The sequence below is a fragment of the Carassius carassius genome, chromosome 28 (genome assembly GCF_963082965.1).
Source record: "Carassius carassius chromosome 28, fCarCar2.1, whole genome shotgun sequence".
In the NCBI taxonomy this organism is placed as follows: domain Eukaryota; kingdom Metazoa; phylum Chordata; class Actinopteri; order Cypriniformes; family Cyprinidae; genus Carassius; species Carassius carassius.
In genome coordinates, this window is record NC_081782.1 from 13,926,622 (window position 1) to 13,954,316 (window position 27,695).

The 27,695-nt window shown below is 38.4% G+C and overlaps 1 protein-coding gene across 1 annotated transcript; it reads left to right on the forward strand.

Annotated features, from left to right (window-relative positions):
• The first annotated feature begins 10,675 nt into the window (after positions 1-10,675).
• Positions 10,676-24,600, forward strand: LOC132107605 (neurogenic locus notch homolog protein 4-like). The gene is made up of 25 exons (XM_059513708.1): positions 10,676-10,750; positions 11,124-11,272; positions 11,576-11,744; positions 11,859-11,993; positions 12,207-12,359; positions 12,461-12,662; positions 13,801-13,986; positions 14,518-14,589; positions 14,686-14,889; positions 15,534-15,683; positions 15,771-15,950; positions 16,034-16,150; positions 16,239-16,388; positions 16,476-16,628; positions 16,912-16,950; positions 18,631-18,775; positions 18,855-19,066; positions 19,760-19,978; positions 21,008-21,099; positions 21,179-21,278; positions 22,648-22,809; positions 22,883-23,070; positions 23,994-24,102; positions 24,181-24,331; positions 24,435-24,600. The coding sequence occupies exons 1-25, from the start codon at positions 10,676-10,678 to the stop codon at positions 24,598-24,600; spliced, it is 3,678 nt and encodes a 1,225-aa protein (XP_059369691.1).
• The last annotated feature ends 3,095 nt before the right edge of the window (positions 24,601-27,695 follow it).

The window sequence follows — 27,695 nt, forward strand, 5'->3', positions numbered from 1 at the left end:
ATCATGTTTAATTTTATACATAAAATTGTGCATTACCTTTTGCTAACAGAGTCCATGATCTTACATCCTTTTCTGTAGCACAAATACACCAGATGGGGCATCAGGATAACTACTGCAGACACTGCAAATGCTGCAAAGATCTTGGCCCAGGCGAATCCATCTGTATGGCAAAATGCTGACTTGATGGACTGTGTTGTATGTGATTCTGAAAATGGGTTGATTTATTTTTGGAAGTGTAAAAGTGCTCACCTGATGTGATGACCTCTATTTCCACAGTAAGAGTCTGGTCAGTGCAGGTCCCGTTGGTGTGGCACCTGTATTGTCCACTATCCTCTGCTTTGATTTCACCCCACTGTACTATGTTGTCAGTTATTTTGTCCAAGGGAAGGGTACTGTTTTCTTTGACCCACTGCACCTCACAGTGTTTGTTATCAAGGGCAACACAGTGAAGTTTGAGTGAGGTTCCTGCCATCACTTCTATGGTAGATAATGATGTAAGCACTTCATCCGACTCTGCCTGACCCCTAAACAACTTTACTCTCAGAGATGGATCTAGATCAGTAAAACAACATTCAAAACATTAATATAAACCAATAATGGCCTTAAAAATAGTACAATAAATAGAACTATCCTTACAGATCCTTAAAGGGATAGTTAACCCAAAAATGAAAATTTGATGTTTATCTGCTTACCCCCAGGGCATCCAAGATGTAGGTATTTGTGCTGTATTTGTGCTTGCAGTCAACGGTTTGAGTTAAAAATCTCAGTTTGTGTTCTACTGAAGAAACAAAGTCACATCTTGGATTCCCTGGGGGTAAGCAGATAAACATCAAATTTTCATTTGTGGGTGAACCATCCCTTTAAATTATAGACTTACCAGCTAGTACTTTAGAAGGTGTTACTTGTTCTTCAGATTCGTCTATATAAGGGATGGCAAAAATGGTAAGAAAAGTCCTCAGAAAAATTTAAAGTAATAGTTCACACAAAAATGAACATTTGCTGAAAATGTACTCACTCTCAGGGCATCCAAGAGCTAAATTATTTTCTTCATCAGAAAAGAAACTTAGCATTACATTGTGTTTTAAATTTCTTCTCTGCAGTGAATGGGTGCCGTCTGAATGAGCTTTCAAACAGCTGATGAAAGAATCACATAATCCACAAGTAATCCACATGACTCCAGTCCATCAATTAAAGTCCATTACCTGTTGTCACATCAAAATATCGACATATTTGACTATTTTTGCTTGTAAACGGTACTTGACCTATACATATTTCTCTCCTTTTTCAGACACAATGGGATTTTTACTGGAAGCAATATTATGGAAAGAAGACACGTTTTAGCAATGGTTTGAAAGTAAAAAAAAAAATGTCTTGATGGATTTATCCCAAACAAGTAGCTTTTCACTTCACAAGAAACTAATTGATGGACTGGAGTATTGTGGATTACTTGTGGATTATTGTGTGATGTTTTAATCAGCTGTTTGAACTCTCATTCTGATGGCACCCATTCACCGCAGTGGATCCATCGGTGAACAAGTGAAGTGTTATGGTCAATATCTGTTTTGGTTTAGTTTTCTGTGATTCCCTTTCTCCTGCCTTGTTTGTTTCAATGTGTTTTTTATAGTCATTTGCTCATTAGTCATTATTAGTTAACTCTCTCCACCTGTTTTCCCCTCCTCTGCTGCCTTAAAGTCTTCTTCCTGTTTGATAATTTGTCCGTTCTCATTTATGTTTATTCGTTGATCTGATGTGGATTTATTTACCTGTCCCCTGCATGGATTTTCTAATTAAAATACCATTTTGTTGATCTCCTTCGTCCTTGTACATTTGTACCTCACCAGCCCGTAACATAAAGTAATGCTTAAATTCTCCTAAGCTGAGAAACAAGCTCATCTACATCTTTTAAGACCTAAGGGTGCCTAAATTTCATATTTAATAATTTCTTTGTGAAATATATATATATTTTTAAAATTTTTACATTATAGGTTATTCTTTGTTAGCAATAAACTCAAATAGCACTTACCATGAACTTGCAGTGTTACCAGAAGCTCTGTTTTACGAGGAAGGCCCGGATGGTCACTGTCTTTAGCAAAGCAAGAATAGTTATAAAGTGTTTTTTTCCATAATTAAATAAGGCATGTACAAGCTCACAGTGCACATGTCTCCTAAATTTGATATCCCATGGAGCTTCCATTGGCAATTACATGCTGGAGTGTCTTCCCATGTCCAGTAACCATGAGTGAAGCCACTTGAACAGTTGTAGTTACAGTTTAAACTAAATGGCTGTTGGAGTCTTGCATTCTGAATCTCACGCTGGATTCCAGCACTCACAGCATCTGTAAAGAGCAATGAAGTTAATAGCCACCAGAAATGACACTTATATTAATTTAAATACAATCAGAAATATATTATATTCTAGATTTAATTTATACCATAATTCATAATAAATAGAAATGATTATATAGAATCTCCAAGATATCACCATGGAATCCTAGTTGTAAAAGTAGCATCACATGAATCAAAAACATTGTTTTGGCTTTCATTCAAGATGCGTTTTCTTATATCTGCATGAATGATAAATGGTATATGGCATGAGTAAAAATCAAAGGGATGCTCCTCCCCATGAGGTGGGCTTCATTTATGAATAGCACCTGCCTCCAGAAAATGTGGTTAACTAAGCTCTTGGTACATTGTAATGCGTAGCAAAAATGTGACTGGGAATTTTGAAGCTTGATTTGTATGGCACTGTGGTATTTAACAAAAAAACAACCACAACAACAAAAACATTTATACAATACGTTTAAATGTCAAACAAATACTTTATCACAGTTCTTTACAGATTGTTGTTTTTTTTAATCAAATTTACATTTTCCATGTATCTAAAGAATTTAAATGGAAATTGCATGAGTGATATTAAAAGAAGTTCACAGTCTGACTCTTGATAACATCCATGTTAATGAATCAAAGTGACTTTCCCAGCAGTTTGATTAATTTATCAGCCCATTGCTGCAGGAAACTGGATCACATTCATGCTTTGCAGTGGAAACTTGGGGTTAGTTCAGTTTTGCACAGCTGCAGAGGTTTGAAGCATCCTGCCTTCGCATTACCACAAAAACAGTGTCACTCCACAATCTATTTTAACATGTACTGTCTTTGTTCTTAATGTATGTTATTTGGTTTTCTAATGCTTGTAAACTGCTTAAATCATTTCATTTATATTTTATTTCCTCTAACATTAAGAAATCGAAAGGTAAATAAGATCTTGTACAGTCCATGGTTTAAAAAACAGACTGATATTCTAGATGTTTACAGTTTTGCCCAGTAAGTGTATCAATGGCTTCTGACTGGAATTGAGTTACATGGCTTGAATTTCACTTTCAATTATTGAGGTGTCCCTATTCACTGATAGACTTAAAGGGGCTATAGAGCGACTGAGGACAGAAGTCTTCTGCGATGAAACGGGGAGCTTAAAAACGGTCACCATGAACCGCTATCTTCTTTTATTTTGGTTCTGCATAACATGGACTGGCTTTAGACAGAGAGGGAATGTCTTTGCATCAGGTAGGTACTAGCAGCATGAGATGGAATTCATTACATAGAGTGTGTTAAATAAATTAAATGTGGTTACTGATTGAATATTGGTCAATGATTCAGTGTGCTTATTGATAACTGTTGCAGTTAGTAATTTATTTTTAAATATTTTGATGCAGGAGGTGACATGAGGCTTGAGGGTTCAGAGTGTTTAATCTACTGCAATCAGACTCAAATATCATGCCCAGAGGGAACCTACTTTTCATCAGGGATTTGTCTTGAGTGTCTTGCAGGGAAGTTGTAAGTGAAATGCTAGGCTTATAGAACTTTTTATGTGATTGTATTAATATATTAATATTTTATTTTCCTTTCCTTACATTTCAGCTGTCCTGGCAATGTGTCTGCACCCAGAAAATGCCCCACTGGCATGTTTAACCCTTATACTGGAAAAAGCAGTATCCAGGACTGCCAGGTAACCTAGTAAATAAATAAAGCCTTTTTTATTTATCTAATTTAATGTTCATTTAAATTTCAGTTTTTATTAATACACTATTTAAATCAAAAGATGTATCAGTTAACATTATTTGTTGTTCCTGAGCTGCCGTGAACTAATAATGAACAGCTGTTTTAACTCATTTTAACAATACTGTAAGAAATGTTCATTGCTCATTCTTACATAATGTCAGTTAATGCATTAATAGAAACTTTTTGTAAAGTTATTGTATTTGTAATTGTCTTTTAAAGCCCTGTGTCCCAGGTTTGATTAGCACAGAAGACCGTGTGGAATGCAAGCTTTGTCCCGCTGGTTTCTCTTGTGACAGCGCAACAGGCAACCTTACAGCTTGTCTGTCAGGACAGTATTCTCCAGAGGGACTCACCCAGTGCCTGCCGTGCCCCTTTGGCTTTGTTTGCATAGAGGGTTTTCAAATGAAGGTGGGCACAAACTAAAGTGGTAATATCACACTCAACCTAAGTGTAAACTTTGGTGTAAACCATTTTTATTTGTTCGCTTTACTGTTTTAGTGTGGCCTCGGAGAAGAACCAAACTTCAACCAGACACAGTGTGTTGAGTGTGCTGAAGGCTACTATTCCACTCTGTGCAGTGCTCAATGTCAGCTGTGTCCCGAGGGTAAACATGGACTCCCATGTTTAATTCACATGCATTTGATGTCTTGCTTGCACCTGCTAAAGCCAAAATAAACACAAGCATCAATGTCACAACATGCATACAAGTTTACAGACACAAAACTCCTTGTAAATCCCTATAATTTCCTCTTTAAGGAAGCCACTGTCCATACAAAAAGATGTCCGCACCTCTTCCTTGTCCCGTGGGCCACTATTCAGACATACCGGGCCAGACTGAGTGTAAAAAATGCAATGGCTCATCAGCCTGCAGGAGTACAGTGACTCCGGTCTGGTCAAGGGGACAGTCTCATCTTGGTCAGAGGTCAAGACAGCTCATCTCCTGTCCCCCTGGGACATACCGAGATGGAGAGAGATCAGACTGTGTTGTGTGTCCTGCAGGTGAGTCAGTATTTCAGACTGGGCTGCTCGCTTTTCACATTCAATACCACATTTTGAGTGTTAACATCTGTTTTTGCAGGGCATTACTGTGTTGCAAATATCACAATACAATGCCCGTCAGGAACTTATGGACCAAAGGAGGGGCTACAGAGAGAAAGGGACTGTGCTATTTGTCCTGCAGGTACCTGTGATGTCCTACAGGATTACTTATGTATTAATTTTACTTGTGGATCTATTTACTAATGTCATAATTATGCAATATAACAAGAGTAAGAGTGCTCTTTGTTTGACTGGCCACACAGGCTGTAAATATTAGAAACAAAAGTGCTCAGTTCAGTAAACAAAAAGTTCATATTGGGTAACTTGCATTTTAACACCCTATTGGCGGTTAAAATGCAGTCACATTTGCCAACGGTCAATTACATTTTGAGTATTAAATCCAGTCATTGTAATAGAAATATGTGAAATTGGAAATTTAACATAAAGGGGGGACAATTCCAACAGAAAGATGATTGGTTTGTGTAACAGTAGAGAACAAACTGTTTGCCGGCCAAATTTTGCTGACAGTTCACTTAACTTGTGATCACGTTTACTGTTGATTTGCAAAATTTCACGGGCAAAATCCAGTGATTCCAATCTGTCGGATCAGGAATTTTGCAGGAATTTCCTCAAGCAGATTTTGCAATGAGTTCAAGATTTTCATGCAAATTAACTGCATTGACTAAAAGAAGGCTGCATTTCCAAACGTGAACTCAACTTAAGTCTGTTTTTGCTCAGGTGGCAAAATAGTTCCAAACAAATTCAAAGCACAATGAGCAACTACATGTCTCCAGGCATCATGCAGTGGTGCTGTTTCATTTCTGAATAAAGTGTTCTTGGGTGTTTTAACAAATCAGTTGTTTAATTCAATGACTCACTCAAAAAGAAACAGTAACTTGTCGCCATCTTCTGGTGTAACAGTGTAACCTGCAGAAAGAGTCGCTTTAAAATCCCCACCACTAATGCACAGACTGACATTCTGTCTGGAAACGCGCAAACAGACAAACATCTATCAAATTCGAAGGTCAGAATTGAATGTTGTATAATTGTAATGCACATGATAATAGCTGGAATTATTTTGTTCTTCCTAGGATTTTACTGTTTGGAGGGCACGTCTCGAAGGCCGAGCTCTCAGTTTCTGTGCCCACAAGGGTATTACTGTGAGGAAGGCACGGGTGTGCCGCATGGGTCACCTTGCCCTGCTGGAACTGCAGGAGGACAACTGGGTCAGACAAGTAGGGCAGCTTGCAAGAGGTGTGCAGAGGGTCGCTTCTGTCCCGCAGGTTAGGGCATGAACCTAAGGCACACATATATGCATAACTATTTTTTGCTTTTTGTTGTCATGATATTATCTGTGAAAGATGACCTAAATAGTTAAATGTTATGATTTTGTGTTTTACCGAAGATTGCAGTATGCAACTTTAATTTTCCTAAACCCACATGAGCCACTGCTTGATTTGTAGGCTCTGCAGGTCCTGGTTTGCTTTGTGCCCGTGGGAGGTACTGTCCAGCAGGCACACTCAGTGAGATCTTATGCCCTCAAGGGACCTTCACCCCACATCAGGGGGCGCTGAGTACGATTTCCTTCTAAAACCTTAATTCTCATTAAAGCACATACATATAAATCTACCTTCATGCTGCTATTTGTCTCTATTTTCATCATAGGTGTAAAGGACTGTTTGAAGTGTCCACCAGGCTTCTATTGTCCAGAAGGAACTAGTGACCCAATGCCTTGTCAGCCAGGCACCTTTAACCCCCTGGAGGGGCAGGATGCACTGGCAGACTGCAGACCTTGTTACCCGGGCAAAGCATGCACACAAGTTGCACTGAAGTTTCCTGATGTGGATTGTATGCCAGGGTTAGTGCATTTCACACTTGAGAAAAAAAATTAAACCAGCCTAAGCTGGACTTATCAGACTGGTTCATTGAGTTGGTTTCAGAGGTTTTGGGGAGCTGATCATCTAGCTAAAGTCAGATTTAATTATCCACTTTCTGGCCACAAAGTGTATTTCTTTGTTTGTTTGTTTTTTCAGGTTTGTGTGTCCACCAGGTTCTGCCCGACCAAATGACCCATCCAGTGCTTGCCCTCCTGGTACCCTTAGTAACCGCACAGACCTCACTGACCTCTCCCAGTGCCAGCAGTGTCCCGCACGTTATGCCTGTCTTCGAGGTGCCAGACTTACTTCAGAACCATGTAGTTTATGCTTTTGTAAGTTTTATTTAACTTTGTTTAGTTACAATTTCTGCTTTTACAGGCACTGGTGGCATCCAGAGGCCTCTGCTTTTTTGCTTTCCTGGACATTACTGTCCTGTGGGCACTATGTTTCCCACTCAACACAAGTGTCCAGCTGGTACCTGGAGTGACCGCAGTGGACTGGAGTCGGAGCGCGAGTGCCAGCCGTGCCCGAGAGGCTGGTACTGTTTGGCAGGAGTGGGCGCTCCCTCTGGGAGGTGCAACTCAGGACACTACTGTCCTGAAGGTAATGAAGCTGTGTGAAACATCTGAATGTTCTTCCTCATTGAAGAAAGACATGTTAAAGGAATTTAACCCATTAAAAAATGAAAATTCTGTCATTACCCATATGAACCTCATATGGTTCATATGAGTGTCGTTCCAAACCTGTAAGACCTTCGTTCACCTTTGGAACACAAATTAAGATATTTTTGATGTAATGAGAGAGATGACCTTGCATATACAGCAATGCAACTACCACTTTCAAGGCCCAGAAAGTTAGTATGGACATATTATGAAGCTACAAGAATACTTTTTGTGTGCAAAGAAGACAAAAATAATGACTTTATTCAACAATTTCTCCTCTACCGATTTCTTTACTACCTTTCTGGATATCCTTTATGTCAAACAAATTTTTTAAGACTTTTGAACAGTCAGATTAAAGTCTTGATATATTGTATGTGTGTTTATCTCCACAGGTACATTATATGGCTCACAACATCCATGCCCTGCAGGCACCTACAGCACAAAGATTGGTAACGGCAGAAGAGAGGACTGTCAGGTCTGTCCAGAAGGCTATTACTGTAAGGAGGGTACATCCAAACCCACTTCCTGTCCACCGTGAGTCACAGTCCCAATGGCTGGAGTAACAAAGATAAAACCCAGATAAGATTTCAGTGTATTTGACTTTTTTATGTGTCCAGGGCAACATTTCGTCGGATAAAGGGGGGCCGGAGAGCAGAGGATTGCTCTGTGTGTCCTGCTGGCTACTTCTGTCCTCACCCGGCCACAATAAAACCAAAAGTTTGTGGAACAGGAAGTTATTCTGTAAGCCGGACAGCTAATTCCATTCTAATGCATGTTGTCTCATTGTAATAAATGAATACATCATTTCATTTATCTGTCTTTTTCGTTAGGATGAGGGATCAGTGGAGTGTCAGCCATGTTTGCCGGGTCACTACTGCAGCAATGAGACCACCAGCGAAGAGGCCATGCTCAGAGTAATGGTCTGCCCCCCAGGTTTCCTCTGCTCACAGGGCCTGGATCGAGAACCCCAGCGCTCAGCAGTATTCTGCCCAATAGGATTTTACTGCCCCGGTGGAAGCATTGTAAGTGTCATTTCAAGGCTCAGAAACATTACGAACATCGTTGATCATTGTGTCATATGATCAATGGCGAATGAAACATAGCAATTATTTTCTTTTCTATTATTTATGCACTACTCAGGATCCTAATCCTGTTCCGTGCCCCAAAGGAACCTACAGTCGACAGCCAGGACTACGAGACCCTTCAGACTGCACAAACTGTCCCAAGGGCAAATACTGCTACACAGAGAATTCCCAGGAAGAGCCCATTATTGAACCAGTATGGCTCCCCTGTAGTTTTTGTTTCAACTGTCTGGTGGTTATTTAGTCTATTAAAGTAATTATTCTCCAGTAGGGTTGCAAGAAGGTGGAACATTTCCAGTATATTTTGGAAATATTTCAGAAAGTTTGGAAACTTTCCAGGATTTTTTTTTTTTTATATATTTTTTTGTATAGATTTTTGGAAATTTTCCACCCCTTTGCAACCCTATTCACTAGCCCCCACCAACCCGGCAAAAATACTAACTTAAATATTAAATATTCACCCTCAAGTCATTCCAAACCCGATTGATTATCTTTTTATGCAGAATACAAAACTAGTTCAAGTCCAAACATCTCTTTATACAATGTACTGTAATGAATGGTCATGTTCCATGCATGGGAAAGAGCAGATTGTGGGTGAAATCTCACTCATCTTGTTTATTTTTCCAAACAGACAGGAAACTGTCCTGATGGATACTCCTGTCCTCCTGGTACCGGACATCCAAACTCATTTCCGTGCAAGTTTGGCTTCTTTAGGAATGACTCGTATGGACATGGAGGAGACGCTTGTGTGGAATGTCCTCCTGGTCATTACTGTCCTACTCTGGCCACACACACTCCTACAGTTTGTCCACAGGTAAATATGACTAAGAATGTTAGCATGCCATAACATTTTAATTTCACTGTGTCTAATACACTCCCACTCAAATGTTTGGGGTCAGTAAGAGTGGTTTTTTCCCCCAAAGAAATTAATTTTATTCAGCATGGACATTGTTTTAAATAATTGCAATTTTTTTCTTCCTTTCTGTCCTTCAAAGAATCCTAAAAAATGTAGTACTGTTTCTACAAAAATATGAAGCAGCAAAAGTGTTTTCAACATTAATTAAAAATTTGAAATGTTTCTTGAGCACCAAATTGGTATATCGGAATAATTTCTGAAGGATCAAGGTTTTAAAATGACTGAAAGTCTGTTGCATTTATTTTACAGAATATTTACTGAAATAGTTTGAAAATTAATCTGTATTAAATTAAGACTTCTTTCAAAAAAATACAAAAAAACATACAGACCCCAAAGTTTTATTGTAATATATATAAAATGCCTTTTTTTGTTTTGTTTTTTTCTTTTTGCTTCAAATGTCAGGGTTTCTACTGTACTGAGGGAAGCTCAGCCCCAGAGCCATGTAAAGAGGGCACATTTGGATCCCGGCCAGCCCTGAGTGCAGCATCACAGTGTACCCTATGTAGTGGGGGGAAATATTGCACCGGTTTGGGCAAATCTGAGCCCACAGGGGACTGTGAAGGAGGATTCTATTGTAGACAGAGGTCTACGAGTCCAGTAAGATTATTACACAAAAACTTTTAATTTGTCCTTTAAAGGGATAGTTCAACCAAAAATGAAAATTCTGTCATTTATTACTCATCCCCATATTGTTGCAAACCCGTAAATCCTTTGTTCATCTTTGATGAAATCCGAGAGCTTTCTGAACCTGCATAGACAGCAGCGCAACTACCATGTTCAAGGCGCAGAAAGGTAGCAAGGACATTATTAATATGTCCATGTGATTTCTATACAATTTCTTCTCTTCCATGTCAATCTTCTACACGTGTTCACGAGATTACCACAATGCAAGTGTAGAATTCGGATGCATTACGTCTTATTTACAGGCACAGGAAAACAAATGCTGTATATTAAAGATTGAAGATTTCATCAAAGAGGATTACTTGCCATTTTTTGCCCAGCCTTACTTATTTGAAGCACAATATACAGACGAACTAAGAAGAGATGGACGTCCTACATCTGAACGCCGGCTCCTGCATCAGCAGCAGCACACACATGCGTCATAGTACTGTTGTGAATGTGTGTCAAAGACTGACACGGAAGAGAAGAAATTGCTGAATAAAGTCATTATTATTATTTATTTTTTTAGGCACAAAAAGTATTCTAGTAGCTTCATCATAACATTACATTTGAACTACTGATGTCACATAGACCATTTTAATGATGCCCTTACCACCTTTCTGTGCCTTGAATGTGTCAGTTGCGTTGCTCTCTATGCAGGGTCAGAAAGCGCTCGGATTTTTCTTCTGGAGATGAATGAAGGTCTTATGGATTTGGAATGACATAAGAGTATTTCTGACCGAATTCTGACATTTTTGTGGGAAATGTCCCTTTAACTTTGCCTTTGATTGATTCATTTTTAATTAATAATCAAACTTTCTGGCCTTGACAGGTTCCTCCTGATGGTCATGAAGGGGGTGTGTGTCCTGCTGGCAGTTTCTGCCCACCGGGTTCAGTTCACCCACAGCCCTGCCCTCCAGGAACCTACAGTAACAGCACAGGTCTCCAACATGCAGAGCAGTGTGTCCACTGTCCTCCAGGGTATGACTGCAAGAGCAAAATTCTGTCATCATTTACTTACTTTCATGCTGTTCCAAATCTGGATGACATTATTTCTTCTGTGGAACATAAAAGATATAATGAAGAATGCTACCATTTGGTTAACATTGACTTCCAGTGTATTGACACACACACAAAAAACATATCTTTTATGCACCACAAAAGATAGTCATGCAGAGTCAACAGATTAGTAAATTATGACAGAATTGTTATATTTGTGTGAACTATCCCTTTAATTTAAAATCTTAAGTTTCAGTTCTTATGTTTTGTTTGTTGTTGTATCAGTTATTATTGTTTAGGAACAAACTCTACGTCCCCTTCTGGTCCATGCTTTGCTGGGTATTACTGCACCGGAGGTTCAGCCACACCAGTCCAGCATGAAGCTGAGGAGGGACACTACTCTTTGGAAGGAGCTGTGAGGGCCGAACCGTGCCCATTGGGAACTTTCCAACCAGTAAGTCACATGTTTATAGAATTTACACCGTGTAACATTTTCATAGTATTGTTTTCATTGAATCAATTTTATTACATTTCAGTTTAATTTTCCATTTGACTTCTTTTCCATCAGGGAAGAGGCTACAACTCATGCATTGAATGCCAGTCAGGAAGACTGTGCAGCAAGACAGGCCTATCCCAGCAGCCACTGTGCCCACCTGGACACTTCTGCCCTGCTGGATCCCTAATTGCTCACCCATGTCCCCCTGTATGAAACCAAATTTTCCATTCATTATACACCACCGTTCAAAAGTTTTTTGAAAGAAGTATTTTCTGCTCACCCTTTTTAATCAAAAATACAGTTAAAATGTAATAGTGTGATATATTATTACAATTTAAAAAGACTTGCAGTACAGAATGCAAACTATTGAATGGTTTGTTCACTGGATTTCCTCATCTGACTTTCTGTTTTCATTTGTAGGGTACATACACGGCAAGTTCAGGGGCGGAGGATCTGCAGCACTGTGGCCCATGTGATGCTGGTCAGTACTGTCACTCTCCTGGACTGACTGCTCCTCAGGGACCCTGTGAGCCTGGTTTTTACTGCACTGGTGGATCTCATGTTGCCTCTCCGGTAACTCCGGTGTTCATCACCCATGTTGATCAGTGGGTTTTAATCCAAATAATCAAAGATCTATTCATTCATTTATTCATCCTTTTTTTTTTTTTTTACAGATTAGCTCCAGATATGGTGACATATGCCCCATGGGTTATTACTGTCCAGCAGGCACCAGGCACCCTCATGAGTACCCCTGTCCTCCTGGAACCTGGAGTAATGCACTGGGGGCCCAGAATGTGTCGTCCTGTTGGCTCTGTCCTGCTGGATTCTTCTGCAACAGCTCTGGCCTCACTCAGCCCACTGGAATATGTGCTCCAGGTACAAATTTACATAATATCAAATTCCTCCAGATTGAATTTTGTTTTTAAAATTAACCAGAGTTCTTCTCCATTCTGTCATATAGGGTTTTATTGTGCGGGTGGTGCTAAAACGGCCATGCCTGATGATGGGGTAACGGGAAACAGGTGTCCGACGCGGTATTACTGTCCACAGGGGTGTACTTCCCCTCTGCACTGCCCTGATGGAACACACTCAAATAGCACCGGTATACTTTACATTTACTTGGGTATAACCTGAATATCCAGAGTTTATATTCAGATTTCTGTTAGACTTCAAACACTTTTTAATAGTGTAATTTTAGTGCAGTTTGTGAAATTTGGAAATCCAATTAGAATGTTATACATTATATATAGTTTAACAGAAGATTAGTATGTAGTATATTAAAAATAGTATGTGTGTGTATGATTTTATGATTTTATACTATGATTTATATGATGATATTATTTATGATTGTATTCAGTTTTAACTAACTGAAATAAAGTTTAAGTATAAAAATGATTACAACTTTATTAAAAATCTATAAAAAGAAATTAAATCTAAATAGAAAAAATGTTAAAAAAATATTTTAAAAAAGCAATAAAATTAAAGCTATATAGAAAAACGGGGATCAATCAAAATAAAGAAACTTAAACTAGAATTAAAATTGAAAATGGAAAAATATTAAAATAAATGCTAATTCGAAACATTCATACAAACTGTAATAGTATATAAATAATACAAAAATAGCACTTGTCAAATGTGTATTTTTGAAGCATGCATCCAAATATGCAATTTTTTTTATATTCTATCCTAAAACCCAAATGATTATGCTTATGCTATGCTTATGCTAGATTATTAGTTTGTGCACTTCTTGATTTTATGTTTGGGTCTCTCTTTTTTGGCAGTTTTTTGATGCTATATTGTGTTCAAAAACTTTATCATCACTACTGTGGTGCATACATTTCATACTTAGTATAAATATGCAAATTCATATTGTTATTTATAATAATATTTGTCATATACATCTCTGCGTCTTTTCCTTGCCTTCAGCTCATACATGTCAAGTCAATCACAATGTCAATTCAAAGCATAATAAATTAAGTTGTGATCAGTGTATTGTCAATGTGTGTGAATGCAGGTGCTGCAGAATGCAGTGACTGTCCTACTGGATGGCTATGTCTGGAGGGGGAGGAACTCCAGTTGTGTCCAGAGGGACATTACTGTCTGGGGGGCACAGTGGAGGACATCCTCCCCTGCCCTCCAGGCACATACAGCCCCAAAGCAGGACAAAACCAAGTAGAGCAGTGTTTACTGTGCTCAGCTGGTGAGAGCAGTGCCCCTGCTTTACTTACACCTTTGGCAGTTTTAATAGCACTGGTGTAGTTTTATGTTCATCATACCCACCTATCATTTTAAGGAATGTTCTGTGAGGATTGGGGACTGGTTGTACCTACTGGTCCCTGCCAGGCTGGGTATTTTTGCCTTGCAGGTATGTCTGATTACGTCGACATTTGGCTTTGTCTTCATTCTGTTGAACTGGATTGTGGTGTCTAAGCATATGTGGTTCATGTGACTTTTGCAGGCATAAACTTCAAGAATCCTGATGCGAATATTAGCACAGGGGTGGGCGGGCCATGTCCCGTAGGTTATTACTGTCCTGAGGGCACCAGCCTTCCTTTACCCTGCCCACGTGGCACTTTTTCAAACAGGTACTGTACTTCACAGGGTTAAATGGTCCTACTAAACCAAGATGAGTAAATGAAATGATTAACAGATTACTTTTTTCTTTATAGTATGTATGTCACTGAGAAAACTGGGTGCTCTTTGTGTCCTGCTGGGCAATTCTGTGGTTCAGTGGGCTTGAGTAGACCCTCTGGACTCTGCCGGGAGGGGTTCTACTGTCCTGCCGGGGCATCGTCATCCACAGGTGGGTCCATCCAACCATATTTGTTAACTTGATAGCTTCATTGGTTGATTGTCTGCTTGTATTCCACTATTGACTGTGGTGTTATGTTTTATACAGGTTCTGACACTGAAGGTGGTCTCTGTCCTCAAGCGCACTTCTGCCCCGCTGGCAGTGCTGTGCCTATTCCCTGCCCTGCAGGCACATATACCAACCTGACAGGACAGATTAAGTGCAGTCCCTGCCATGCTGGATACTATTGCCCAGAGAGTACCCACAAATACACTATGTACCCCTGTCCTCCTGGATTCTACTGCCCTGATGGTAAGAAGCAGAATGAAATGTTAATGGGACAAGTAGTGCATACAATGCAAGAAAATAACATTCTTTAGACAAAAAAAATTTCAGTTTCAAAATTGCAATAAACACTTTTAAATTATAACATGTTATTAGAATTATTAGCAATAGCATAATTAGATGTTGTTAGCATGTTTGCCACATTGCTAGTATGATTAGCACGTTACTATGAGTTAACCAGCTGTGCCATTTTCCTGGGACACATTCTGTCCAGGATTTTGGCTGTTTGCGCTGCAGAGATCAATAAATAGCAGCTTAAATACTGTTTTACTCTTATTTGTGCAAAATTTTTGACCCCCTTGAAAGTCTATGGGAGTTTTCGGAGTTTTGATCTCTTTTTAAAAAAATAATAGACTAAATAGTATACATTATAATATCGATCATAACATGAAAATAATTTTTGGGCTTATCAGTATCGGACAGATTTTTTAAATCAGTGAACCTCTAATGTTAAGACAAATTTTCAGAGAATATATACATGTATTAAATTATCTTGTGTTGTAGTACTCACAGATTTTTATCCTATGCTTTAAACTATTAAAAAATGTGTTAGTGGCATTAGACTAAAAGTATACTTTTCATTAATATGCAGTGCTAATCTTTGTTTACAGGAACAAAGCATGCCACCCAGTTCCCCTGCCCACGAGGCTATTACAACCCCGAGCCGATGACCCACAGCCTGGACAGCTGCCTGCCCTGTCCTCCAGGCCACTACTGTGAGAAAGAGCGCCTGTCCGCAGTGTCTGGGAAATGTAAAGCTGGTGAGTGCATCACCAGAGTAAAACAATCAATATTTCAACTAAATATTTAACCCAATTTGAGTTTCAACAAATAAAATCATCACACAGGATGGTTTTGTGTATCGGCTGCCTGGAACGCTCAGCCCTTTGACCTGGACAACTACACTAACGCTAACTGCCTATGCCCTGCTTCCTCCACCGGGGGCAGATGCCAGGAGGGGTTTTACTGTCCCGTTGGGACCTCTGAGCCTGTATCTTGCCTTCCAGGAGCTTTCTGCAATGCAACCGGTGCGTGATCACCTGATGCAAAGCAACAACTCCTCTATGTACTTTTGTAAAATGGTCTGTTTAAACCTGACCTTCTGAAACAGGTCTAGCCCTGCCGAGTGGACCGTGCTCTCCTGGTTATTACTGCACAAAGGAAGCCACTTCATCCAAGCCTACAGATGGCATCACAGGCAACATCTGCCCTCCAGGAACTTACTGTGGTAATTACTGGGTCATTCAGATGTAGCGGATTAAAAACCAGCCTCAGTCGAATTTATCTTAGTTATGAATATCTATCATTTTCCCCAGACGAGGGCTCTATTGCACCACAGCCGTGTCCAGCTGGGACTTTCTCCCCAGCAGCGGGCCTTGTGAGCAAGGATGAGTGTCAGCCCTGTAGAGCGGGTTACTACTGCGCTACCCCAGGCCTTCAGGCTCCTACCGCCCCCTGCAGGCAGGGTGAGAACCATCACTGCACAAAACCCAGTCTAGTAAAGTGCCATTTAAACAATTTCTACATCTTGTCCTTGTCCATTTTTTTGGTAGGTTACTGGTGCCCGGCTGGTCAGACAGATGACCTAGCTCTGCCGTGTCTGGTTGGTCATTACTGTCCCCCAGGAAGCCCTGTCCCAATTCTTTGTCCCACTGGGACATATCAGGACAAGCAGAAGCAGGCAAACTGTACAATCTGTGAATCAGGCAAGCTGCAGCCATCATAAGCAAACTGTGTGACACACTCCCACATTTCTATTTCTGGAAAACGTACTGATGCTTGTATCCTATTTTTTGGTTTCTCCTACACCAGGTTTTTATTGCGATGAAACATTTGGGGCTGCAAATATGTCTGTCCTGCAGCCTTGTCCAAAGGGACATTACTGTCCTAAAGGAACAGGCTATGCTGAACAATTTCCATGCCCTGCCAGCACCTATAACCCTCGTGAGTTTATGGACAGCCAAAATGACTGTTTATTGTGTCCATCAGGACATTACTGTCCGGATGTTGGACTTGAACAACCTGCAGGTGAGATTGATGACATTTCAATAAACTGTGTGTTTATCACACATGCCATATATTTTTGTTATACAAGCCCTGTGTTTAAAATGATTGTTTGTAGGACTGTGCTTGGCTGGTTTCTGGTGTAGAGAGGGCTCCCATTCACCCAGTCCTTTGGATGGTTCTACAGGGACAGTATGTCCAGTTGGGCACTATTGTCCAAAAGGTATTTCAGTAGTTTGATCCACTAAAATTAGCCTTTATCAGGCTTGTCTTACAAGATATTTTGTACTTAGGATGACACAGTTTAATAATAGGCATGTACTGCTATTAAAATTATGGCTGATAAAATATATAATTATATATGGATTTATATAGAATCATTATATATATATATATATTATTATATATTATATTGTGCCATCCCAAAGAAGCACAAAGTCACTTTTACGTACTTTTAAATTAAATGTTCCCTCCTGGTGGAATGACCTCCCCAACTCAATCCGGACAGCTGAGTCCTTAGCCATCTTCAAGAATCGGCTTAAAACACGTCTCTTCCATCTTTATTTGACCCTCTAACTTTAACACTCACTATTCTAATTCTATTCTTTAAAAAAATCTAACTACCTTTCTAATCTTTTTATATTCTATTTTCTTTTCATTAATTATGCAATTGTATGTGTGTGTGTGTATGTGTAAAGACCTCTAACACTAGCTTGCTCTATTTTTTTTTTATTCTATCTGTTTTCTTTATATTATATTATTATTTAAAATCCCATGCTAGGTGTACTGTGTTAACCTAACTGAGACTTGTTATAGCACTTATATATCATTGCTCTTTTTGTTGTTTTTGATTGCTTCCACTGTCCTCATCTGTAAGTCGCTTTGGATAAAAGCGTCTGCTAAATGAATAAATGTAAATGTAATATATATATATATATATATATATATATATATTTAGTACAGACCAAAAGTTTGGACACACCTTCTCATTCAAAGAGTTTTCTTTATTTTCATGACTATGAAAATTGTAGAGTCACACTGAAGGCATCAAGGGCTATTTGACCAAGAAGGAGAGTGATGGGGTGCTGCGCCAAATGACCTGGCCTCCACAGTCACCGGACCTGAACCCAATCGAGATGATTTAGGGGTGAGCTGGACCGCAGACAGAAGGCAAAAGGGCCAACAAGTGCTAAGCATCTCTCGGGGAACTCCTTCAAGACTGTTCGAAGACCATTTCAGGTGACTACCTCTTGAAGCTCATCAAGAGAATGCCAAGAGTGTGCAAAGCAGTAATCAAAGCAAAAGGTGGCTACTTTGAAGAACCTAGAATATGACATATTTTCAGTTGTTTCACACTTTTTTGTTATGTATATAATTCCATATATAATTCCACATGTGTTAATTCATAGTTTTGATGCCTTCAGTGTGAATCTACAATTTTCATAGTCATGAAAATAAAGAAAACTCTTTGAATGAGGTGTGTCCAAACTTTTGGTCTGTACTGTATATATATATATATATATATATATATATATATATATATATATATATATATATATATATATATATATATATATATCTATACAAAAACATCTATCTATCTATCTATCTATCTATCTATCTATCTATCTATCTATCTAAAAGATGTAAACATACTGATTTGATTTCATTCAGTTTTTTGAAGGTCTCTGTCTGTTACTATAGGCACTGGCAGCCCTGTGCCCTGTCCTGTGGGAACATGGTCTAACAGTACAGGACTACGGAGTGCTGAGGAGTGCCAGTCATGCCCTGGAGGGTTTTACTGTGCCTCTACTGGTCTGACTGAACCCAGTGGACTCTGCTCTAATGGGTATGAGCCAAGTAATATATACAATATAACTTCAATACAAATGCATGGTTTAACTTATGGCATCATGTCCCCCCAAAAGGTTTTATTGTGCCAAGAAAGCTGAGACTCCCACCCCTATTGATGGGGTCTCTGGCCACATCTGCCCAGAGGGTCATTACTGTCCTCCAGGAACCACGCTCCCTGTGCCATGTGATCCTGGGACTTTTGTAACCATCACTCAAGCCTCTCAGTGCTGGCCCTGCACAGCTGGCTGGTACTGTGTAGATGGAGCCCGGATGCTGTGCCCAGCTGGTTGGTGCTTTGGTCTCTCGTTGGCTATGTTTGGAATGGAGTACTAGTGTACTGCTTACTGGATGCTGCGCTTGTATATTCTGACAACAATTTTGAAAAAGTATGTGAAACAGTTTGCATTTATGCAGCTGTTCATGTTTTAAACAGTAGTGTGCTACATTGTCACATGACCTCAACCCACTGCCTATTTAATCCTGTGAGAGTCATCCATTTATCATTTATGGGGAAAAAAATGCGTGCGTGTGTATATATATAATATGTTTTTGTTTATTTGTATCTGATTAATTAGATGTCCCAGCATGTGTTGTAAATATATTATATGTATATATATATGTGAGCCTTTATATAACAGCTGATATTTTCAGTTAAAAAAATACTTTACTATGCTATATAGTCTGATTAATTAGATGTTCCAGCATGTGATGTAAATATATTTTTAATATATATATACTTTACTATGCTATATATTACTACAGAGATTCTTATTATATTAATTATAGTATATGGTAGTATGGTATTCAGAACATATCCATTTATATGATTCTAATTACTACATAAATTTATAACAGGTTCAAGAAACTCAATTAAATTGCAAACAGCACCACACAGTGGAGAGAACATTACATAAACATGCTAACTGATTTCACCCAAATCCAGCAGTCATATTTAGGCTGTTATCTGTCTGCCCCTTAGGTTTCTATTGTCCCGAAGGCACAGGTTATGACTGGAGGCCTTGTCCGGTGGGGACATACAGTCCTGACTCTGGTTTGGGCATCCTCTCTGAATGTAGGGAATGTGATGGAGGACACTACTGCTCTCTTCAGAACTCCACCTCTGTCACAGGAAAATGCACTGAGGGATATTACTGTGCACATGGAAACCTCTCACCTCAACCTCACAAGCAGTCTTCAGGTAACCGTAACCAGGTGTCCATCCACAGAGTTTTCAGAGAATTTTGAAGATAGAGTTTTGAGATGCTGAATTTAAAATTCCGGTGGAAGCACTAAGATGTGAATATAATATAACAAATATATATATACACATCAGTAAGAGTTTCTAATGCTCATCAAAGCTGTATTTGTTTTTGTCAAAAATACTGAAAAAAACCTGTAATATTGTAAGATAATATTATTGCATTATTATATATTATAGTCTTTACTCTCACTTTTTATCCATTCGCACATGATTGCTAAATAAAAGTATTAACTTGCTAACAAAAAAAGAAAGAAAACATTTACTGACCCTATACTTTTGAATAGTGTATATTGTAACACAAAATTTCTATTTTATTTTTTTTCCATATTTTTATTCATCAAAGAATCTTGAAAAAGTATCACATGCCCCCTAAAAATATTAAGCAGCTCAACTGCTTCCAACATTGATCATAAATCAGCATATTAAAATGATTTCTGAAGGATCATGTCACACTGAAAACTGGAGTAATGATGCTGAAAATTCAGCTTTGCTTCACAGGAATAAATTCAATTTTAAAGTATATTAAAATAGAAAACTTTTACAAAATTATATATAAAAAATATTTCACAAAATTATTATTTTTTTTTTAATCAAATAGAAACAGCATTGATGAGCATAAAAAACTTTTAAATCATTAAATATATAGCTAATATAATATGTAATAAAAAAAATATTTTTTATTTACCAAGAAGGAGGGGGACCTTGTCCTGCAGGTCACTTTTGCCCACAAGGCACTGCTCAACCTCAGCCTTGTCCAGAGGGCACTTTCAGTAACAAAACCCAACTGGTCAAAATGGTAAGAATAATTTCTCTATTTAAATTAAATGTGCAACAACACAAGATCACACAAGTTCAATTGCCAGCAGTCACTTCTGTAAAGGCCAAAGATACAATCTTCTTACAGGAAGAGTGTTTGTTATGTTCTGCTGGCCATTATTGTGGCATATCTGGGCTGACTTCTCCCAGTGGAGAATGCTGGGAAGGTTTTTACTGCAAACAGGGAGCCGTACTCCCCAACAGCCCAATCAACGATCACAGAGGAGGACCATGTCCGACAGGTAATTGACAGATCCCCCAATTCAAGGCAGAATAAAAACACCCACCTTCCCCTCAAACCTGTTTTCTGCTCCCGCACAGGTTATTTTTGCTCTAGAGGCTCAGGCGCTCCTCAAGCCTGTCCAGAAGGATCCATCAGCAGTAGAGAGAGACAGGCCAGCTGCAGCTTGTGTCCTCAAGGGTAGACACACTTATACATACACAAGAAAGTTTAACATTTTAAGGTGAAGTGTATCATTTTTTTCAATGTTAAAATACTTTCTGCTCTCCCAGGTGGTGGAGAGACAGCTAGAAGTACGATGTTATATGTTAATTCGCCCAAAACTTTTTTCAAAACATCACAAAAAACCTAACACAGTAACATTAACCCCCATTCACTTTCTTCATTGGGGAACAATAACTTTAAGACAGATCTACTTTGAGCTACGTGGTTGTTAATCGATGGTACTGTATATGCTTTTGTTGAAGCCATCAGTCTGCATTATTTCAACATATTTAAATAAATAGTTGTAAAAGCAGAATTCCTGGTAAAAACTACATTACCCATGATTCTGCATAGACATGTCTACCAATCAGAGAATCTCCCACTCCCATGAAGCACTGCAGGTGACATAAAATAGAATCAGTCTCTGTACACTATTCAAGAGTTTTATATTTCACCATCATTTTTAATTTGTCATTTGCAATGCTTCATGGGATTGTAGTTCTTTCCCCCATTTAAGTTGTTAAGTATGCAGTCTTGTATCTATGTCTTAATGTCTGGTTTTTTTTTATACTTTAAAATCAAATAAAATTTTGTAATGTTGAGATTCATCTCATAGCTGGCTGATTTGGTTCATGGATTTTAAATGAAGACTTTTTTAAAATACCCGTGGTAAAAAAACCTCCCATAGGAATTAAAAAAAATGATAATAAAGCATGTTGAACGTTTGGGTGGGTGGTGCTTTCTTATCATTCGCCTAAGTGTTCATGAAAGCTATCATTATTTTAGCATTCTGTTAGCTGTTAGGTGGAGATAGTGGCACAAAAAAATTATATACTTCATCCGGTCATCCACTGTATAGTAAAGATTATTTACATTACAAATATTATACATTTTTTCACTTACTACTTTTCAGTTACTACTGTCCTGCCAATGGTTCCTTCTCTGAGGGCATTGAATGCTCAGTGGGCCATTTTTGCCCTGTGGGCACCCATCTACAAAATCAGCACCCCTGTCCAGCAGGGACTATTAATCCCCATCCAAGAATGAGCAGCCGTGAAGACTGTTTACCCTGCACTCCAGGTACCATTTCAACAAGCGACTGAACTCCTATCAAGTCATTTCTCAGTGTTACGCATTTCTTATTCTCAGAGGGTGATGCTGCCCTATTTCTTCAAACCATTTTAGTCACACCATTTTCAGTCACAGCCCCTTGTGCTTTTAGCATCTGTCTAAACTCGGCTGAGAATTGTCCCACAAACTTTCCACCCGGCAGGTTTCTTTTGTGAGTCTCCTGGACAGAGTGATGTGTCTGGACCGTGTGCAGCTGGACACTTTTGTCTCTCAGGAGCCATGTCCCCCACACCTGTGGATGGAGGAATGGGTGGTAGATGTCCACAAGGACACTACTGTCCCGTGGGGTCCTCGTCCCCTGAGCCTTGTCCAGAAGGCTATTACAGCAACAGCGGCAGGAACACTAAGCTGTCTGACTGTCTGCTCTGCCCTCCAGGTCAATATTCCTCTTTGGACTTTATTTTTTAGATCATTTGGCCTCTACTGATTTGTGGACATTTTCTTTGTAGGATTTGCTTGTTCCAGTAGGGGGCTCTCCTCACCTTCTCATGTGTGCCAGATGGGCTACTACTGCCCACAGGGGCAAAATTCCAGCCATCCTGCTAACTTCATCTGCTCACCTGGCTATATGTGTCCACCTGGCAGCCCTGGCCAGATCCCCTGTCCGCTTGGGACGTACCAGAAACTCCAGGGGCAGGTCAGTTGAGAGAGAGGCATGATTGTTTAACATCCTTTTGAAATTGTTAACATATAAGGTGTTCCTTCATTATTCCAAATATTTTTAAACTGAATCTATATAAACAAAAATCTAAAATACGAAAAGCAAATTAATTATTAATTTAAAAGAATGTTTATAAATTAGTTTTTGTAATAATTAAATTACTACAACTAAAATTGATATCAAATAAATTAAAGCTAAATGAAACAAATAACACAATTGACAAAAGCTCATAACAAAATTACTAAAACTTAAAGTAAAATCAAAAAATACAATAAAAGTTAATTGAAAGTACGTCTTAAACAAGCATTCTGTGGTGAAAATGGTGTTTATGGAGCAATTTCTGTGAAAAATAAGTACTAATTTCAAAGTATATATAATTTCCAAATACATGCAATTAAATAAATTACAATTAAAAAATTACAGCTTCATTGGAAACAATGCCCAAATAAAATATTCATATTACATGTAACACTTACCTTGATTTTTCTTTGTTCAACACATATTTGTCTCATATTTTCTTGATCGTGATATTTGCTGTCACTTTTCTTCTTGGTAAACAAGTTCTTGATAACATAATTTAAATATATATATATATATATATATATATATATATATATATATATATATATATATATATATATATATTTATGTAACATTTATTATTTTGTAATGCTTCCACAATTTTAAATTGAGATAAATAAATTTCACGCAATAAATAATAAAATAATCAGTGATTATTTCACTTTTGTTTAAATCAACATATTTTTAAGCATTTAATGATTCAGAATTTTATGATGGAATTTCATCATTTAAGATTGAAAATGTGAGTCTGGGGCAAGTAAATCTATACGTAAATGTAAGTGATGATGAATGATACTGTATCTACTTAATATCCATAGGCAGAATGTTCTGTGTGTCCGGCTGGATATTTTTGTGCTGGTTCAGACACAGTAACAGGTGGAACTTCTTTACCTGTGCCCTGTCCTAGGGGATATTACTGCCCTCCAGGTACTGGCAAAATTACTGTGATTTCAAGATGAGGACATTTGAACCCTCTTTTTACTCTATGCTGTGTATTTTAAACAGGCTCAGAGTCCGGAGTGAGCTTCCCCTGCCCTGTGGGCACTTTCAATGGTCAGTTAGGCCTGTCTACAAAGGAACAGTGTATCACCTGCCCCCCTGGTAAATACTGCAGCTCCTCTGGCCTGGACACCCCTACAGGCAACTGTTCTCCAGGGTGAGTTAGCTTATTATCCAGCTCAACTCAACCAATGTCCCTTTAAATGTCCTGTTGAATAATATAGGCCGGTTTTCTCATGCTAATCTCTCGGATTTTGCAGTTACGTGTGCAATCGGGGTGCCTCGCTCTCAGAGCCAGTTGGAGATTCCACAGGAGGCAGATGCACAGCTGGCTTCTATTGCCCAGCGGGTGCCAGCCGTATGGAGCCCTGTCCTCTGGGCACATTTGGCTCATTAGAAGGTCTTATTCCAGCATATGTATCATAGTTGTGCTGTTAAATATGGATGAAGGAAACTAACATTTTGGGTGTTTGAATAGGAGCAGCATCCGTAGAGATGTGTCAGTCGTGCACACCAGGACAGTACTGTGCAGAACCTGGGCTGAGTTCACCTTCTGGGCCCTGTAGTCCGGGATTCTACTGTATTCAAAGATCACACACCCCTACGCCTCAGTACTACAACAGCACAGGTCGTTTTTTCCACCTAGTGCAGTGTTTGATCATGGTAATGAGTGTAAGCATTGTAATAGTAGTTAATTTCATTTTTGTTTTTTAGTTTGTGAAGAACCTGGGGATCATACGATGGAGGATGTCTTTTCTCCGATTCAGTTAATTGGGGATGTGTGTCCTGCAGGGCATTACTGCCAAATTGGCAGTGCACGACCTGAACCCTGCCCACCAGGTAGAGTTAGAAATTTTTTTTTACCCCAAAATACTAATTCTGACATTATTTACTAACCCCCATGTCATTTCAAACCTGTCAAAAAGTCAAAAAGGAGACATTTCGCAGAATGTTTGTGCTGCTCTTTTCCAAACAATACTGTATAATCATAGAAGGATGATGTGTTTTTGAGCTCCAAAATGGATGATTTTCAGTGAGTAATGACCTAGATTTTGGTCTGTTCCTCACATAAAGCTATGAAATGACGTCAGAGGATTTGAAATATAACACAAGTAGTACAGTAGGTATTAGTTTTATTGTGCTTTTTTGTTCTTTTAGGAGCTTGAACATACTCTACTGTTCTAAAGTTTGAGATTAGTAAGATCTTTTTTTTTTATATAAATACATTTTATTTAGCAAGGATGCTTTAAACTGATTAAAATGTCAGTAAAGACATTTATTATGTTACAAAGGATATCTATTTCAAATAAAATGCTGAAAATTATGTTGTATTCCACAAAAAAAAAAAACAAACAAAAAAACAGCACACTTGTTTTCCACACTGATAATAATAGGAACTGTTTCTTGAGCATCAAATCAGCATATTAGAATGATTTCTGAAATATCACGTGACACTGAAGACTGGAGTAATGTTGCTGAAAATTCAGCTTTGCCATCACGGGAATAAATGACATTTTAAAATATATTAAAATGCAGTTAGAAAAAAAGTCATTTTAAATTGAAATAATATTTTACAATATTGCTGTTTTTACTTTTTGATCAAATAAATGCAGCCTTGATGAGCATAAGAGACGTCTTTTAAAAACAAAGTAATTTCAAAAACTCTAGATTTACTCTAGTATCATTCAAAAAATCTCATTTTGTTTCATACATGTTTGAAAGACATGGGGATGAATAAATAATGACATTATTTAGACATTTATCTTTTTCCTTGGGCTATTTTGCAAATCTTGTAATGTTTTAAAGAGACATTACTATTTCACCTCCAGTTTGATTTATAGAAGTGTAACTAGCATTCAGCTGCACAGTACCTTGTAAATGTTTAAAGATAATCTTGTGTCTGTTTCTCATTGCTGTTTAACCAAATGATCTCTGATTATTCTGTATTACAGGCTCTTTCTTGAGCCAGCATGGTGCTATATCTGAGACAGACTGTCATCCATGTACTCCTGGATTCTACTGTCCAGACTGGGGTCAGAGCTCTGCGGAGCTCCGCTGTCCTGAGGGCAGTTTCTGTCCGGCAGGTTCTGTAACAGGACATCAACCCGGTAGGATGTAATACTGACGAGGCAGAAATCCATAGTGTCCTCTGGCCAACAGTTAAACTGGGGTACTGGATGTACAGAGCACTGAGCGGGTTTCATAAAAAGAGAGAGACGGTGTCTAGATACTTCTGCCATTTATCTTTGTGACTAACCACAGCATCACAGGGTTGCCCTAGTGCTGTCTGAATTATTTAGTACTGTTGCCATGAAATGTCTAGACATTGTCTATTTATATACTGCCAGTCTCTTACCTTTATGATCTGTCTGTTCAGGCCGTCATTGTCCGAGTGGTCACGCGTGTCCGTATGGCAGCATCCAGCCTGCCATCTGTCTGCCTGGTTCTTATCAGCCTCTGCCATTGCAGCCAACCTGCAAACCATGCCCACCAGGTAAATATTAAATGGACAAGTCTCTCAAAGCCTCTTAAGGAATGTCTGGGTTGTATTTTACCCCAGAATAAAAATAAGAAAATAAATTCTGCTTTCATATTTGGCATTGACTAAAGTTTTTGCATTATTCTTGGGACATACACATTTTACCATACTTTTTTTTATAGCTACCCTGACTATCTTGACATTTTACTTCTACTATTCCCATTATTTTCAGTAATGATTCTCATTGCTGTAATGTAGGACATTTGTTCATTACAATAAAACCAATACAGTGGTTTTAAAACTAAAATAAGCAAATTCATTTTTTTGTTAATTCTTCATGGTTCTAAAAATAGGATTCCTTGAAAATCAAGAAATGTCTGGATCATATTTCTTCCTGAATACATTAAAAAAAGAGAAAAAAGAAAATTAAGCTTACATCTACATTTGACATTTTACATTCACTATTCTGACTGCAAATTATGATTTTCATTACCGTTATATAATATTTTTTACATTTATAATATTTGAATTATTAAATGTTAATGGTGCTAAAAAATCATTCTTAATTATTTATTTAGATTTTAGGAGTGAAATATGACCTAGAAATGTGGTCTCCCCAAATTTAAATGTATTGCATAAAGTAAATTAAGTCCTTATTTATATTTTGCATTGATGTTATTTTCAGGACAGTTGTTCTATTATTGTCTGAATGTTTTTTTTAACATTATAGTGATCCAATTATTTTTTTTAATTAAAATTATTTCCATTTTTTACAAATCATAATGGTTTTAATTATTAAACAAGTGAATAGTACTATGCTTTTTCTTCTACTAGGTTTTTACTGTTTGGAGGGTTGCACCAGTCCGCTTCCCTGCCCTGTGGGCACTGCAAGTATGATTGAGGGGTTGCAATCTCAGCTGGATTGCTCTCCATGTCCTCCCGGATTCTACTGTAACACCAGTGCACTAATCAGCCCCACTGGACCCTGCTCTGCAGGTCAATGCCACAGAAACTCCCATTAGAGCCTGTTCTGCTGCTGTAT

Coding starts and splice junctions, on each gene's coding strand:
- LOC132107605 (XM_059513708.1), top strand. CDS start 10,676: ATGGACGTCCTACATCTGAACGCCGGCTCCTGCATCAGCAGCAGCACA. Junction 12,663..13,800: donor CACTGGAATATGTGCTCCAG/GTACAAATTTAC, acceptor GTGTGAATGCAG/GTGCTGCAGAATGCAGTGAC. Junction 19,979..21,007: donor ACCTCACAAGCAGTCTTCAG/GTAACCGTAACC, acceptor GACTTCTCCCAG/TGGAGAATGCTGGGAAGGTT.